The 16,171-nt window shown below is 35.2% G+C and overlaps 1 protein-coding gene across 2 annotated transcripts in view; it reads right to left on the reverse strand.

The window, feature by feature from the left end:
• The window catches only part of NCAM2 (neural cell adhesion molecule 2), a 530,165-nt gene that overhangs the window by 213,823 nt on the left and 300,171 nt on the right, over positions 1 to 16,171 (reverse strand). For both annotated transcript variants that reach the window (XM_043892666.1, XM_043892667.1), the window contains exon 2: positions 2,901 to 2,975. In XM_043892666.1, the coding sequence (XP_043748601.1) occupies positions 2,901 to 2,975 (75 nt within the window). The remainder of the gene's footprint in view (positions 1 to 2,900; positions 2,976 to 16,171) is intronic.

Below are 16,171 nucleotides of genomic sequence, written 5' to 3' on the forward strand. Positions count from 1 at the left end.
GAATAATGGAGTGGGTTGCCATTTCCTTCTCCAGGGGTCCTTCCCAACCCAGTAACTGAACCCGCATCTCCTGTGTCTCCTTCATTGGCAGGCGGATTGTTTACCCACTGAGCCATCTCCAGTAGACATAATCTAAATTGAAACACGATTATGCACATACTTTCATATGCTCAATTCTTTCTGATAGAGTCAGGAAATAGCACTTTCCCCACCATACAGCAGAGCTCATAAAAATGTAAATCTTCTATAAAATAAACTTTGGCTTTTGTTAACAGAATTTTGAATTAATCTCTCAAGTTGTTAAACTTGTATAGATAAGGCCAATGACTATTTTTCAAATGAATCCCTAATCTTCTCTTTTCCCAGCTGAAATGAGTAGTTTCATCAGTTGATTCTAAAACTGTTAACTATTTAATCATATGATAATTAGAATGTATTGAAACGATACTTATGGTGGTAGGCAATTACAGCCAAATCATTACAGGGTAAACATTTATTTAAGTTTTCCAATTCAGAATCTAGGTTATTATCCTCTTCGTAAAAGCTGAAGCTTCCCATGTTTACTTTTAGACACCAAAAGGATGTATTTCACCTAATTGCTTGTGAGATAATTTGTGGAAGCAGCATGCACTATTAACTCAAAAGTATTGGGGAAAAATGCATAAAGTTAACTAACATCTTTTGGGAACTTTTTGAAGAAAATTGTTCCCTCTCATTCTCTTTTTCCCCAACAAATGGCTTTAGAAACAAATTATCTTCCTTCCTATATCTAAAATTAGACATGATGAAGAAAAAAGTATGAAAGAATTTTAGTTAACTCGTGAATGATCTTAGTTATGTTGTATTTAGTTTTTCTAAACAGAACCATAAAAACGTAGTAGTTACAGGGTAACTCATTTGGGGGAGGTATTTGTTTTAATTCCCTCTTCTTCCATCACGAAGTTACAGAGGAATCATTTAAATGTGCATTACTTTAAATTTGAGAAATACAAAATCCTCATTTTATACAGTAAATTATATAGGATATCTCTGTGAAATATTTTGGACATTTTCATTCTTAATGATACGGAAAAAAATTCATTATCGTGGAGAGTTTATTCTGGATTTTCATAGCACAATCATAATTCTTTCTTTTTAGGGCAAATCTGATAAATAGTAATTTCCAATAAAAATGTCCTACACAGGACCCCTGCATAGCGTACCACCTAGGCTACCTCTCCACAGAGACCCAGTGATTCACACCTACCCTCAAACCTTTTAAAGGACCAGCTCACCCCACCTCAGACAGCAAGCAAGGAAACCTGTCACTCGTTTTCATATGCTAGTATGTAGCAGAACTCGGGATAAAGCCCTGTCTGAATTTCTCATCTGGCCTCTTACCAATTTCTACTGATTAAAGAGTCAAAAACCCAGTTCTGTAACATGACCACCTTCTAGTTCAATCTGAATACATACTTATTATATTGAGTTTTAGATGTCTCAGTTCAGGAAATTTTAGAAGCATATCAACATATCACCACTGTGATAGAAAAATATATACAAGTGTTCTGATTTGTATAGGTTTCCCACATATTCATTTTCAGATTTTTGCTTTACTACTGTATTTAAGATAAATAAGGCTTCTTCCAGGACAACAGTACAACTCTTGGTTAATTGTCTTTATATAAAAGGAAAAAGAACACTTTATTATTTTGCCTATTACTAAGAGCCAAACAGTACCACTAGATGATGTTAATTCATATTCTTAAATTATGTGTTAATTTAACCTATGAATTATCTACAGAGGTAATACATCATATATATATTATAAAGATAATGCAAATCCGAGAATATAGTACAATTTGATTTTATTTTCAAATTCATTTTTTTAAACAATTTCCTTTTTCTGTGATTTTGTGATACAGTTGAGCTGGTTGTGTGCATGTGTGCAATTGTGCATATAAAGTATGGATAAAGGTTAGAAACAAAGAGTTATATTTTTATGCCAAAGCTGTGCTGACATTAAAAAAAGTACTGAACTAATCTTTCCCCTGCTCTCTGTCTTCCCATTTGCAAATGTACAACAACATGCATCAACAGACCTATCAATTCAGACCTTTAAGAAGGCAAATATATGAAGAATCATGGCCTTTATTTTAGAGGTTCATATGATTTGATATGATTTTTAGATACATTGTTATAATTGTTTCTCTTTTTATTAGTTGCAGTAATGATTTACATAAGTCATGCTATTCTCAAGACAACTTTTATAATGCATTTTATGTCAGAAATACGTATTTAATCTAGTTTCGAATTGCTAAAGTATAATCATGAAAGAAAACAATTTTAAAATATATTAAAACAAGTTGACACTAAATGAATATTTTAAAACTTTATATATGAAGTCCTTTATGCATGAAAATTAATATTATGAATGTAAATAGCAGTAGAATGTGTTCATTTGTGAGTTTTACATATTGAATAAAAATTTGTTGCTTAGGTAGAACCATATAATGTCCCATAGGCATTATGATATATGATATTTCTAAATAAAATGATTCAATTTTAACATAAATTTATTCTAATTTACTATTTAGAGGGAAATATTTAAATTTATTTAAAAGTTATCATTCTTACATTGTATTTTCTAAGTTGTCTTCAAAATAAATAATCTAGTTTGTTTGACAGTCAAGATTAGTAACTGGAAAGTAATAAATAAAATTCATATGCTTTATATGCAAAATGAAAAAAAAATATGTGAAATGAGCTTATTAACACTTTTCCAATCATTATAAGTCCAATGATAATATACAGTTTTATTTCTAGAGAACTGATATTTTAGCTATGAAATTACTCATTATATTATATAACTAACTGAAGAATGAAATAAGCTATCTGAAAATATTTGTAGAGATACATACCTGTACATGTGAAGAATTTAGATTCACCCACACTAAGCTCTACTTTGCTAAGTGAAATTGTCACTTGAAGAAGAGCTGAAAGAAAATATTTGAGTAAAATTAATTTTGCTTTTAAACATGAATGCTAAAATATTAACACATCGTGTCTATATCACACGATCTAAATAGCAATTATTTATCCTCTTATGCTTTTATTACCTATAAAGAGAAATGAAAGTTTTACAAAATACAATGTAACAAATTATATACATTATATCATTATGCACTTTACAACCAGGGTGTATTCAAAAAGATGTATTCAAGCTCTGTTGAAATTTTGAGAAAATTCATACTCAGACAACTGTTCCATATTCACAGGCTAGGCCTTATGTGTGCTACCAGATTGGGCAACAGCTACTGAAAATTTTTGCTCAAAATTTGGAAACTTGCTTAAAAAGAGTACATCCTACACTACTATTACAATAATTAAAACTTTAAGTTAAGTACTTTTTGACTAACTACTAAAATATTTCTATGAAAGAAGACAAACATGCGGAAGAGAGGGTGTATTACATAAAGAGAGGGGAATAAACTTTTTCTTTTTTTTTTTCCACAAAATAAATAAGTTAATTGAAATAACCAGAGCAATAGCAATAAAATAGAGAAGATATTCAAAAAGTTTATTGTCAGATTTGGAATAAAACAGGTGAATTTTCTAACATCAGAAGATAATTAAAATTATGCTTTAACATAAATTAAAAGATTTATATTTCTAATAATATGATACACAAGACAGTGTGACCATGCCCTAAAACACTGTTCCACCATTCTTTGCTCCCAGAAATGCATAGCTAACCGTTTCAGAAAAAATAACTGACTCCAAAAAGACCCTGATGCTGGGAAAGATTGAAGGCAGGAGAAGCGGGTGCAGGGGATGAGATGGCTGGATGGCATCACTGACTGGATGGACATGAGTTTGGACAAGCTCCAGCAGTTGGTGATGGACAGGGAAGCCTAGTGTGCTACAGTCCATGGGGTCCTAAAGAGTCAGACACTACTGAGCGACTGAACTGAACTGAACTGAACCTTTTCAGGAAAGTAATGGTGCTTCAGGGGAAAAAAAAAAAAAGAAAAATCTGAAAATTAGCGTACAAGCCTACATTGGGAATTTGTGGATCACAGTAACTGAAAGGCTCAAAGATTGCAGAGGATGGATTCAAGTTTGCTGAGAAGAGGGGATGCTAAAGACCATCACCAAACACTGGACCAGAATAAGATTCACCCTTAGTGTTAAGAAGGGTATAGAATAAATTAGCCCACTGGCAAAAGGGAATGACAAGGATAGTTGGCTCTTCCGGCCTGTATAAAGGAAAAATGTTTCTCCTTAAAGAGGTTAACCATGGTTCTACCGTATCCTAGATTTGGAATTTTGAAACTGTAAATATATGTTCTTTGGGAAACCCCAAGCTGAAAATAAACTTATAAAGCTATTTCACATGTAGTGCTCACAGCTACATGGCAGAAGCAAACACAAAATCCCTTCATAATCGGTCCCGACTACACAAGATTTTCATAAATGGACCTCTATTCAACCTTAATTCAAACTATGACATTAAAAAATACATGGTGAAATAAGGTACTGTGAGCATGAATTAGTTGAAATAACCTAGAAGAGAAATATACCCATGAAATTTCGAAAAAATAAATTAGACTAAGGATGTAACTAACATACCTATGTTGACAATATTTAAAGAAATAAAATGTGAAATCAAAAATATGAGAAAGGGAGAAAATATTTATCAACCAAAACTTGTCATACATATTATTTAAACTCTTTAAAATAATTCCTTGTACGTTCCATACTTGATTGATGAATCTTTTTTCTGGAAACCTCCCTGAGAAACAGGATGGGCTACATAGCTCTCTTCTTTCCTGTCAGTCTTGGTCCTTTTTTATTAATAATTTCATCAATACTCAGAGAGTACTTATATGATAGGGGCTCAAAAAGTGTTCTAGTAAGTCTAATATTTCAGAGAGAAGCATGTTAAGAAGAACGAAGAATTAGAATAGGAAGAAAATTAGAAGGACCAAGGAAGTGTGTTAGTCATTCAGTCAAGTCTGACTCTTTGTGACCCTGTGAACTGTAGCTGGCCAGGTTCCTCTGTCCATGGGATTTCCCAGGCAAGTATACTGGAGTGGCATTTCCTTCCTCAAGGGATCTTTCGGACCCACTGTTCGAACACAGGTCTCCCGCATTGCAGGTGGATACTCTACTGTCTGAGCAACCAGATAAGCCCCGAATGAAGGAACAAGAGAGTATCTATTATAAACATTGTCAATTCTAGTGAGAATTGACAGAAGAGGACTTTTTCTTTGGAGAAGTAACTAATCCCCAATGGGGACAATAGAATCAAACTGTAGACAAAGTCAAGGAATTTGAGATTGGCCTCTTAAGAAATTATATCTGTAGAGATGTGTAGAGTTTGAGGGGATCCACAATTCTGGACATGGGACTTTACAAACTGGGAAAGGTTTACTCATACTTATGGACAGAGGGACAGACGCAGAAAAGAGGTGATATGGTTGGAAGAAAGAAGGGAATTGTGATTTTTCTCATTCTCTTTTCACTACTTATACTTTCTCCTTTAAGATATCATCTGATTTCATGACATCAATTGCCTTTTCTCTTTGGTTCTCCAGTCTATGCTTGCCCATAGTTGAATCCTACAATTTCTAATTCTCAACTCACGTTCAGTTGAATAGCATATTTTAATTTCAAATTCTCCATGTTCAAAATGAACACTTAACCCTTGCATCAAAAATTGCTAACTCTTTACTATTCAGTTTTTGGTCATCACCAATCAATTGTAAAGTCCTGGATATATAACTTCTGAAATATTACTTGTATGCATTTTTGTTTATTTCCAACACTGTTTTCCTAATACATGCACTCACTTATTTGTAACCTGAGATATTTCTTCTAAGCTGAGAGAGTGATGTATCAAATTCTGTATTTCTTTTTCTTACTTATGTCTTTTCAATGTTTCTTCCCATGAGAATATTTCTCAGGTTGCTGCAAGCGTACATTTCAAAAACTGTTTAATTTCACCTGCCTACTCAAAAATCTCCAAAGTGCATTTGTTTTATTCAGTTAATAAGTTATCATGTACATTTTAATGGAAAGAAAACTAACTTTTCCAAGTTTATTTCCAATTGTTCCTTAATACTTTTGCAGCTGTAGACAACTACAATTAATCATCCTCCACTTCCCCACTGACTCACACTTACTCACCAGTGTGCTTTTGTGCAAACTATTTCCTTTGCCATCTCCCTCTCTCTAATCCTCCACATGGCTGGCTATATTCTATCTTCAAAATAAAACTAAAATATCAATAACTTTTCAAAATATTCTTGGATAGTTCCATTTATAACATCAACAAATAAATGTCTTTGATCCCGAGGCATGTTCACTAAATAAGTGAAATATATATTGTTGATAAGGATATTCACTTCTCTAGTATGTGTGTTAATTGCTCAGTTGTGTCTGACTCTTTGTGACCTCAACGATTGTAGCCAGCCAGGCTCCTCTGTCCATGGAAGAATACTGGATTGGGTTGCCATTTCCTCCTCCAGGGGATCTTCCCAACCCAGGGATCAAACCCCCATCTCCTGTGTCTCTTGCATTGCAGGAAGATTCTTTACCGACTGAGCCATCAAGGAACCCTTCTCTACTATATTTAAATGCAAATTTCTAGAAGGGAAAGCTCATCACCCTCACTTCTATTTCTCCTAAACTGATAATATATATAAATGCAAAGCAGAATAATGAAAAAACACTTTACCAAGAGTTTATCATACACTGGGTACAGAACACAGACAGTACTGGCAATATAAAATTTTGGAATCACTTCACCGACTTAAATTCAGTTTAAAGATAGAACTTTTGAGAAATGTCTGTCAATTATTACTTAAGCAATTCCCAGTTTGACCTTTGGAGTTTACAGAAAAGACAAAACTTGAAAGATGCAGCCATTTTAAAAGTCAAACACATGCAGGCATTTTAAAAGTTCTGAACAATTTTACACAGATTTGCTAATGGGTATAATAAATAACATATTCATTGCAATAAAATGAAATTAATCTTGAAATTGATTACTTAATTTATATTAAAACACTTGGTTAATTTTCACTCCATACAAACTATCAATTCATCCATTACTCAAGACCATATTTTTATGGACATTTTGGTGACTGGGCACATAGGCTATAAATCAGGGATTAAAAGTATATAATAAAAAGACAACACATAATTCTCTAGTTTAATACATATCTAATACATCTCTAGTTTAATATGTTTCCCAAAGGCTAGATTTACTCTAATTGACCCCCACAGATACATTAAAACATGTGCAGACTAGGAATAAACTTGAAGAACTAAAATTTAAGGTCATGCCTTAATCATCGCTCTAGAGATTTAATATCATTTTTGGTGACCATTATTGACCGATGGTTACCTCCCCCAGAGGAAGATACATATGGTATAAAATGAACTCTCCCAGAGTCTTTGCACCTAAATGCCAGAAGAAAATGAAATAATCTTCTAATGACAATGTTGTGTTGAGAGAAAATTGGGCAGGATTGATATATTTATATCTATCCAGTTAACTTTGCCTTCGTTTCTGATATTTCAATTTAGGCACTAAAAATAAATAAATAAATAGTGAGAGTGGACAGTGAAATGGGGCCTTTATGTCATTAAAAAAAAAATATATATATATATAAAATATTTAAAATTTAAATATCTGTTTAGAGTTGGGTGAAATTTGAGTAATAAAATGGCATTCACTGATGCTGAAAAATCCAATCTTGATATTTTACTCTTATTATGTATTGGGAATAGATGTAATACCTTTGAAGAAACTGAGAAGGATATAATGTCACATAGATTGATTCACTTGACATAAGCAACATTATTGATTAAATGATAGAATTACTTAAAAACCAATCAATCAATCATAATTTTGTATTAAAATTGGTATTGGATAGTCAAAATGCCAGTATCTTCACATGAGAGTCTCATTTATTTATTTATTTATTTTTTCATTTATTTATATTAGTTGGAGGCTAATTACTTTACAATATTGTAGTGGTTTTTGCCATACATTGACATGAGTCAGCCATGGATTTACATGTGTTCCCCATCCTGAACCCCCCACCCACCTCCCTCCCCACCCTATCCCTCTGGGTCTTCCCAGTGCACCAGCCCCAAGCACTTGTCTCATGCATCCAACCTGGACTGGTGATCTGTTTCACACTTGATAATATACATGTTTCGATGCTGTTCTCTCAGACCATCCCACCCTCACCTTCTCCCATAGGGTCCAAAAGATACCAATACAGTATACTAACACATATATATGGAATTTAGAAAGATGGTAACGATAATCCTGTGTGCAAGACAGAAAAAAAGACACAGATGTATAGAGAATCTTATTTAAAGTAAGAAAACATTTTACACTCACAGCCTGAAGAATGCATTCATGATAAATATGTCTTTTTTGAACTACCCTCAAATAAAGAAATGCAGTACTATCTTAAATGTAGAATTGGGTAAACTAAAATTATTTACCAAAATCAGTAAGTATTTATTGAATACATGAATCTTGAAAATCACTCTTTTAAGATGCTATGGTACAGAAAATAATGTCATAGTTTCTAATGTCAAAGTATTTCTACTTTATTTGGTAAGGCAAAAATACTACATAAAAAGAAGAATGATAAAACAAGATGTGTATCAATTATGGCCATTATGACATTTATGGTCAAGATGGCTGCATAGAAGACAATAAAACTTGGGGGGGAAAGCTGGAGTAGATATTGTAATAGAAGGACAGAAAGAGGATAGCCAATCCAAGTAAGAAATACATGTTGGTGGACATTCCAGTTAAGGCAAAAATGTTCAAGGAATATTCAGGGAATAATTGTTGTTGTTGTTCAATCACTAAGTTGTATCCCACTTTTTGCGACTGTATGGACTGCAGCATACCAGGCTTCCCTGTCCTTCACTATTGCCTGGCTGTTGCTGTTAAGTCACTTCAGTCGTGTCCGACTCTGTGACCCCATAGACGGCAGCCCACCAGGCTCCCCCGTCCCTGGGATTCTCCAGGCAAGAACACTGGAGTGGGTTGCCATTTCTTTCTCCAATGAATGAAAGTGAGAAGTGAAGGTGAAGTCGCTCAGTCGTGTCCAACTCTTAGCGACCCCATGGACTACAGACTACCAGGCTCCTCTGTCCATGGGATATTCCAGGCAAGAGTACTGGAGTGGGGTGCCATTGCCTTCTCCACACTATTTCCTGGAATTTGTTCAAATTCATTTCCATTGATTTGGAGATGCTATCCAAACATCTCATCTTCTGTTGCCTCCTTCTCCTCTTGCCCTAAATCTTTCCCAGCATCAGTGTCTTTCCCAATAGTAGATCAATATGGATAAAGTTGATCTCATGTAGAATTAGGGTCATATGTTATAATTGGAGAAATAGTTTTGAAAGTACATTGGAGGATCTCAAAAGTCACGGTAAAATTTCTGGACTTATATTTTTGTCATTATTTGTAAATAGAAACAAAATTGGCATTTAGTAGAGATTAGTCAGAAGATAGAATAACTGACAACTGAATTTCAGGGAAAAGCACTTTAGGGTATATTATGATGAGTACTGGGTTGGCTGTTGGCAAAGAACATAGAAAGGTAGTAAAGGGTGGAACAGCAACAAAGAAGTCAAAATAAGAATTACCTCTGGATCAACTAGAACATTACTGAAAATGGGAAAAAGTAAAAAATGTTAAGGTTTTCTCCTTCAGTGAAACAAGCATCAACAACATAAAAAACAATTTCATGAGAAGAACTAATGGGGGGAAAATATGGAGAAATAATTTTTATCAAAAATGAAAATTACTACTCAAAACAGAACTAGACAACATTGTAACAAAAATTACTGCTATCATAACAAAGTTTAATATTTGCAATTTAAAGAAGCATGCAGATTAAACAGCAGATATTCAAAGGAGATTTTCTTAATTTACAGAAGTAAAATATAATGAAGTCATTGGCATTTCTAGGATCCATCTAGGGACCAAGAGAGCCTGTTGCAATTTGATATAATATTTAACAGTGACATTTAAAATGGTCAGTTTATCACTTGCAGAAATTTTAAAACTGACAATTTAATTACTCTCCCACATGTCTGATACAAAGCACAGTTGGATTCACTCAAAATTCTAACAGACAGGTACAGATAAATTAAGGCACTGATTTATCTTGGTAGGATGACTTGTATCATTTATCAAGCAAGCAATTTTTTCCCCAGGCTTTCACATCAAGGGGCTTCCCTCATAGCTCAATTGGTAAAGAATCCGCCTGCAATGCGGGATACCCCGGTTCGATTCCTGGGTCGGGAAGATCCGCTGGAGAAGGAATAGGCTATCCATTCCAGTATTGCTGGGCTTCCCTTGTGGCTTAGCTGGTAAGAATCTGCCTGCAATATGGGAAACCTGGGTTCAGTCCCTGGGTTGGGAGGATCCCCTGGAGAAGGGAAAGGAAAGGCTACCCACTCCAGTATTCTGGCCTGGAGAATCCATGAATTCTATAGCCCATGGAGTAGCAGAGAGTCAGACACAACTAAGTGACTTTCACTTTCACTTTCCACATCAAGGGAGTTAACAGAACTAAGATATCTGGTAACTATAAAACCTTTCAAGGAGTCTTATTCATAGAAGGATCTTTAAAATTATTGATTATATCGAATGAATATGATTTCCTCATTTTTTTCATTGAAAACATTTTTAAATTGTACCCACTTTGAGCATTATGCCTGTAACTTGTTATTCACTTTTTATTATTGAATTTTCAAGTCAATATATTAAAGCCATCTAAGCATGATCTAGTTGATTCACTTAAATTACTACAATGTTTGTGAAAACTCAGAACCTTTGAACACTTAAAAGAGAAATATTCTATCATCAAACATTTTAGGAATTTTGATGGCTGAGAACATATGATCAAAACTATTTTTTTAAATAAATGTTTTCACTTAAGTTTATCAAGACAAAGGTAAACATTTTAGTGTAATTCCTTTCCATCACTGTGCTTTTTTCATATTTGAGCTCATCTGTCTTCAATATTCCCATATTCATTTAGAAAAATATCTCAGTTGTTAGATCTTGTGGGTCCTTTTAAGAGCAACTGGTAAAACTGCTTAATGATTCTTTTTCTATTGACTTCTTCCTGTTAAGCTATAGACAGTTTCCATTCTAAAAAAATAAATAATGAAAAAGAAAATAAGACAGTCAAATAATATAAAAAGAAAGCCTTTCTTGTCTCTCAGATTACTATGGTATATTCTACTTTGTTTCATTACATTAATTTTCCTTTTTTTTTTTTTTTTTTTACTGTGGGTTTAGTCAGTAATATATTTTTTTTCCATTTATTTATATTAGCTGGAGGCTAATTACTTTACAATATTGTAGTGGTTTTTGCCATACATTGATATGAATCAGCCATGGATTTACATGTGTTCCCATCCTGAGCCCCCCTTCCACTTCCCTCCCCATCCCATCCCTCTGGGTCATCCTAGTAGGGAAAAAAGAAAATAAAAAAATAAAGAAGAACACTCCGGGTCCCCATTTTTTATTCTAAGACAAGTTACTTTTTACTTTATATTCAACTAATAAGTTTGCTGTTCTTAAGGTCAACCACAAACTTCTAATTTGCAAATCCAATAACAATTTTCAGATTTCATTTTTTATTTGATTTAATAAAAGATGAGATACTGCTGACTGTGTGGTTTTTTATCTGTCCTATTCTTTGATCCCTAATTCTTGGCTTACTTTACTGATTATGGTACTTTTGTTTCAGTATTTTTGGTTATTACACTGCTTTTTACCATATATGCCTTAAGTATTTGGTTTCTTTGTTATATCTTTCTTTTATTTTCTTGGAATTCTGCATACCTTCTTCTACTGTGAGTATATTGTTTACTATGTATGGAGCACTGGTTTAAGCAGTGTACTTAAAATACCTCATTTAATCCTTAAACAGTTCTATTAAGTTGATATTTCATTCCTATTATAAGTTGAGGCAAAGGATGGTGACATGGCTTACTAAAGGTCACTCATCCAATATATATGGTGAAGTCAGATTTGAGTCTAGTGTCTGCGATCTTAACTACTTCCTATACCTTTCATATATTTAAAAAAAAAAAATGCCCAGTATAATTGAGCCTATTATAAGCCCTCAAACAAAAATCAGCTTCTTTCCTCCCACCATTCTGTCTTCCATATATTGATTATAGATAGAATTTGTATGTATATGTACTATCTTCTCATTATCATTTTAAGGTATAGAAACACATTTTCTAATAACTATTATACTTCTTTACTTAAAAAATAAAACATATTTCTCAAAGGCAACATATTAATATCAGGATATGCTGTCTTATCTCATACTTTATCTCTACTGTAAAGTTTTGCTATTTTTATCTACTGAATCTATCTACTGAAGACTCTCAAGAGTCTTCTCCAACACCACAGTTCAAAAGCATCAATTCTTTTGAACTGTGGTGTTGGAGAAGACTCTTGAGAGTCCCTTGGACTGCAAGGAGATCCAACCAGTCCATCCTAAAGGAGACCAGTCCTGAGTGTTCATTGGAAGGACTGATGTTGAAGCTGAAACTCCAATACTTTGGCCACCAGATGCGAAGAACTGACTCATTTGAAAAGACCCTGATACTGGGAAAGATTGAGGGCAGGAGAAGGGGACGACAGAGGATGAGATGGTTGGATGGCATCACCGACTCAAGGGTTTGGGTAGACTCCGGCAGTTGGTGATGGACAGGGAGGCCTGCCGTGTTGCAGTTCACAGGGTCACAGAGTCGTACATGACTGAGCAACTGAACTGAACTGAACTGAAGTTCTGCTATTTTTATCTACTGATTCTATTTTGCCAGGAAAAAAAAAACACAAAAAACAAACAAAAAAAAACCCACCAAAAAACAGATATCCAAGGTTCTCTTATCCTTGCCTCTCATTAACAGAAAACTCAACAAGTTCAATTCAGTCTTCCTTTAATTATCTCCCGAATCTGCTTCTGTTTTGCATCCTCACTGCTTTAGTTTTAATGTCTCACCACTGCTAGCTTAGTCTAGTGAGTGGTCTGAGGCCTACATTCCACATTGCAATGGTTGTTTTTATTTGATTCTGGCCCCATCCCTGAAAATCCTGATTCAGTATATCTGGTGTGGGGCCTACGTATTTCTATTTTAAGTAGCTTCCAGGTGCTTACCATTGTTATGTCGAATATAGGTCCAAGTCCAAAACCACTGACTTCAATTAGGAACTTGCTTATAATATAGGATATTCAATTATATTTCATACTGAATGAACCATAATCTATAAAATGAGAAGACCATTTCATGTGTACATTAAGATGTGATCAATACTGGATTGTGAAAATCCAACATGTTTAATCTTCCTGTTGAGTAGGATAAAATCCAAACTCTTTCACACTTGGCATGTAAGATATTTAACAAGCTGGACATGATCTAATTTTATTCAATTTTATTTTCTGACAGTTTCCAAGTATGGGATCAAAACCAGATCAAAACAAAACACACACAATAGGCAACTATCAAGAAATTTTGCAAATAGGGTCTATTTTCCTACTTATTTATTTCTTTCTGAAGTATTCTTCTTATTCAATAGAGCCCTTCTCCTTTGTAATTGTAATTGTGCAACCTTACTACTTTCCATCAAAACCTTATGTGAGTGCTCCTCCAGGAGCAAACCAAACTCTTCATTGCCTGCTCAAATCCTGTAGTATTTCCTTTTAGAGCACCTAAAATATAGAGGAATGTATTAATAAGAATTTTATAATTATTTGTAAGTAGAAATTACTCATATGCAATTATATAAATATAACTTGAACAAGAGACTATAAAAACACTATATTCCCTTATAACAAAGACATTATATTCCCTTATTCAAGTTAACTTATTGCTATTTTATTTAAAATTAATGTAAAACGAAGGAACGCTGTTGTGAGTTTCTATACCATTCCCCAGTAGCAATTAACATATACTCAATTTTGTTCACACATCTATTTCTCCAATGGACTATATGTCACAAGAGAAATCCATTACAATTACTGGGAAATAAAAATAGAAACTGTGTAATGAAGTCTAATTTTTTTTTCTTTGTGTTTTAGTTAAGTTTCACCTGCTCATAGGATGCCCTTTGTAGAGGTCATGCACCTGGCATTTCAGATAGGAATTTCCAGTGTGAGTCTCTGCACCCAGCACTTTAGCTTCAATGACCCTGTGCAGAAATGTTGCACCCAACACTTTGATCTGGAGTGCCCTGAGCAACATAGGTGTGCCCAATAGACAAGAATACCACTCTGCTCTCCTGATGACAAGAATCCTATAAAGCATCCCTGCCAATGAACTTTTGGGAAGAGTGTATACTCTAGAGCAGGAGTGCCCAACCCACTGGTCCACAGCCTTTTAGGAACCAAACCACACAGCAGGAAGTGAGTGGTGTGGAAACAAGTAAAGCTTCATCTGCCACTCTCCATCATTCCCCCATGGCTCACACTACTGCCTGAACCACACACCTACCATTGGTGAAAAAATTATCTTCCATGAAACCGGTCCCTGGAGCCAAAAATATTAGGAAATGCTGCTCTGGAGCTCAATCATCTGTATTCTCTGATCAAAGAATAAAGCTTTCCTTTGCTTCTGAACAAAACTTGGTCTCTTCTATTGGCACAAGCAACATCAGGAGGAAGGAACTCTTGCTGGGGACAACTCATTGGAGGTTTGGGGGAGAGGATTAGAAATACACTTTTGATGACCCAGGTGGGACTGACTGTGGCTCTTCTCCCTGCACCCACCCTTTAGACTCCAGACATGCTCAGGCCTCTGAGGGAGGATGGCTAAGGCTTTGGCACTTGGATGACTCCTACTGTGGTCACTGAAGAATCCATTAATAGTTCAGTGCTGGTTCCAAATTTCCCAAACCAGCAATCTTACTTGGGTCAAATCTATAGCATTTGCGTGCCAACAAATCACTCTAACTCTTCCCTCAGTAGTTAGATTTCTAAATTATATCATTTTACAACCAGAACTGCAATGTCAAAGACAAAAGAAATGGGATGGCGTTCCTTGTCTAGTTTTTTATGGCCTTATATCAGCACACAGGCCTTTAAAAGGGACATGGTCTCTCCTCCACTGAGATAATAGCAAAGGAGACTAAGCCTCTACCAGTCCTTGACCTGTCCCCTGATGACTTTCTGGTATGAAATACCAGTCCCCCTCTCCCAGAATGCAGTCCAGAAAGTACATGAAGTGGGAATAATTACCAGCCAGTGTCCAACAACCCATGGAAAATACTCCCTTTAAGGTAGGTCCCTGAGAGAGAAGGGCTCATCCACATACCTATCCCATTTACCACTTCTGATCTGTATACCCAGAAAAGTCATATTGAGGGGTTGAGGGAAGAAAAGCATAGCTGCATCTGATTAGAGGAAACTTTCATACCCATGACCCCACCTGGGCTGAGATTCGGAGCCTCCTTAAATGCACTCCTAACAGGGGAGGAAAAGGTCATAACATTTTGAAAAGCCCAAGGGGAAACAGAGAGAAGAGAAACAATGAAGGCCATCCCATTTACAGACCAGAGAATCAAGCAGTCCCAGATAACAAACCCAACTGGGACCACCAAGACAATGGATAAAGGGGTAGACTATAGAGGCTGATCCATTACAAAAACACTGTCTAAAGGGAAGCTAGGCAGCAGGGGAAAACAAAACAAAACAAAACCTGTTAATCGGAAAAAGAAAAAGGAAATCAATCAGGAGCCAATGGAAAACCCTTCAGCATTTTCCAGGCGAGAATACTGGAGTGGATTGCCATTTCCTACTCCAGGAAATCTTCCCTATGAGTGATCAAACCAGAGTCTCCTGAACTCCTGCATTGCAGGTGGACTGTTTACCTGCTGAACCATCAGAAAAGCCCCAAAGTCAGATGGTCCAAATAGACGGAGAATAATTGGACCAGGAGGCTCCTGAGCTAGCACTCCAACTGACCCCCAAAGAGCCCAGAATGACACTGGACATAAGGAGAAAACCTGTCAAATCCTTAGTCAACTTAGTCAACACCAGTGCCACTTACTTGGTTACGAACAACAGATCAGACAAACTCTGTCACAAGAGCTGTGAGCCATTAGGAAGCAAATTAG

Source organism: Cervus elaphus, chromosome 31, assembly GCF_910594005.1.
Source record: "Cervus elaphus chromosome 31, mCerEla1.1, whole genome shotgun sequence".
Classification (NCBI taxonomy): Eukaryota; Metazoa; Chordata; class Mammalia; order Artiodactyla; family Cervidae; genus Cervus; species Cervus elaphus.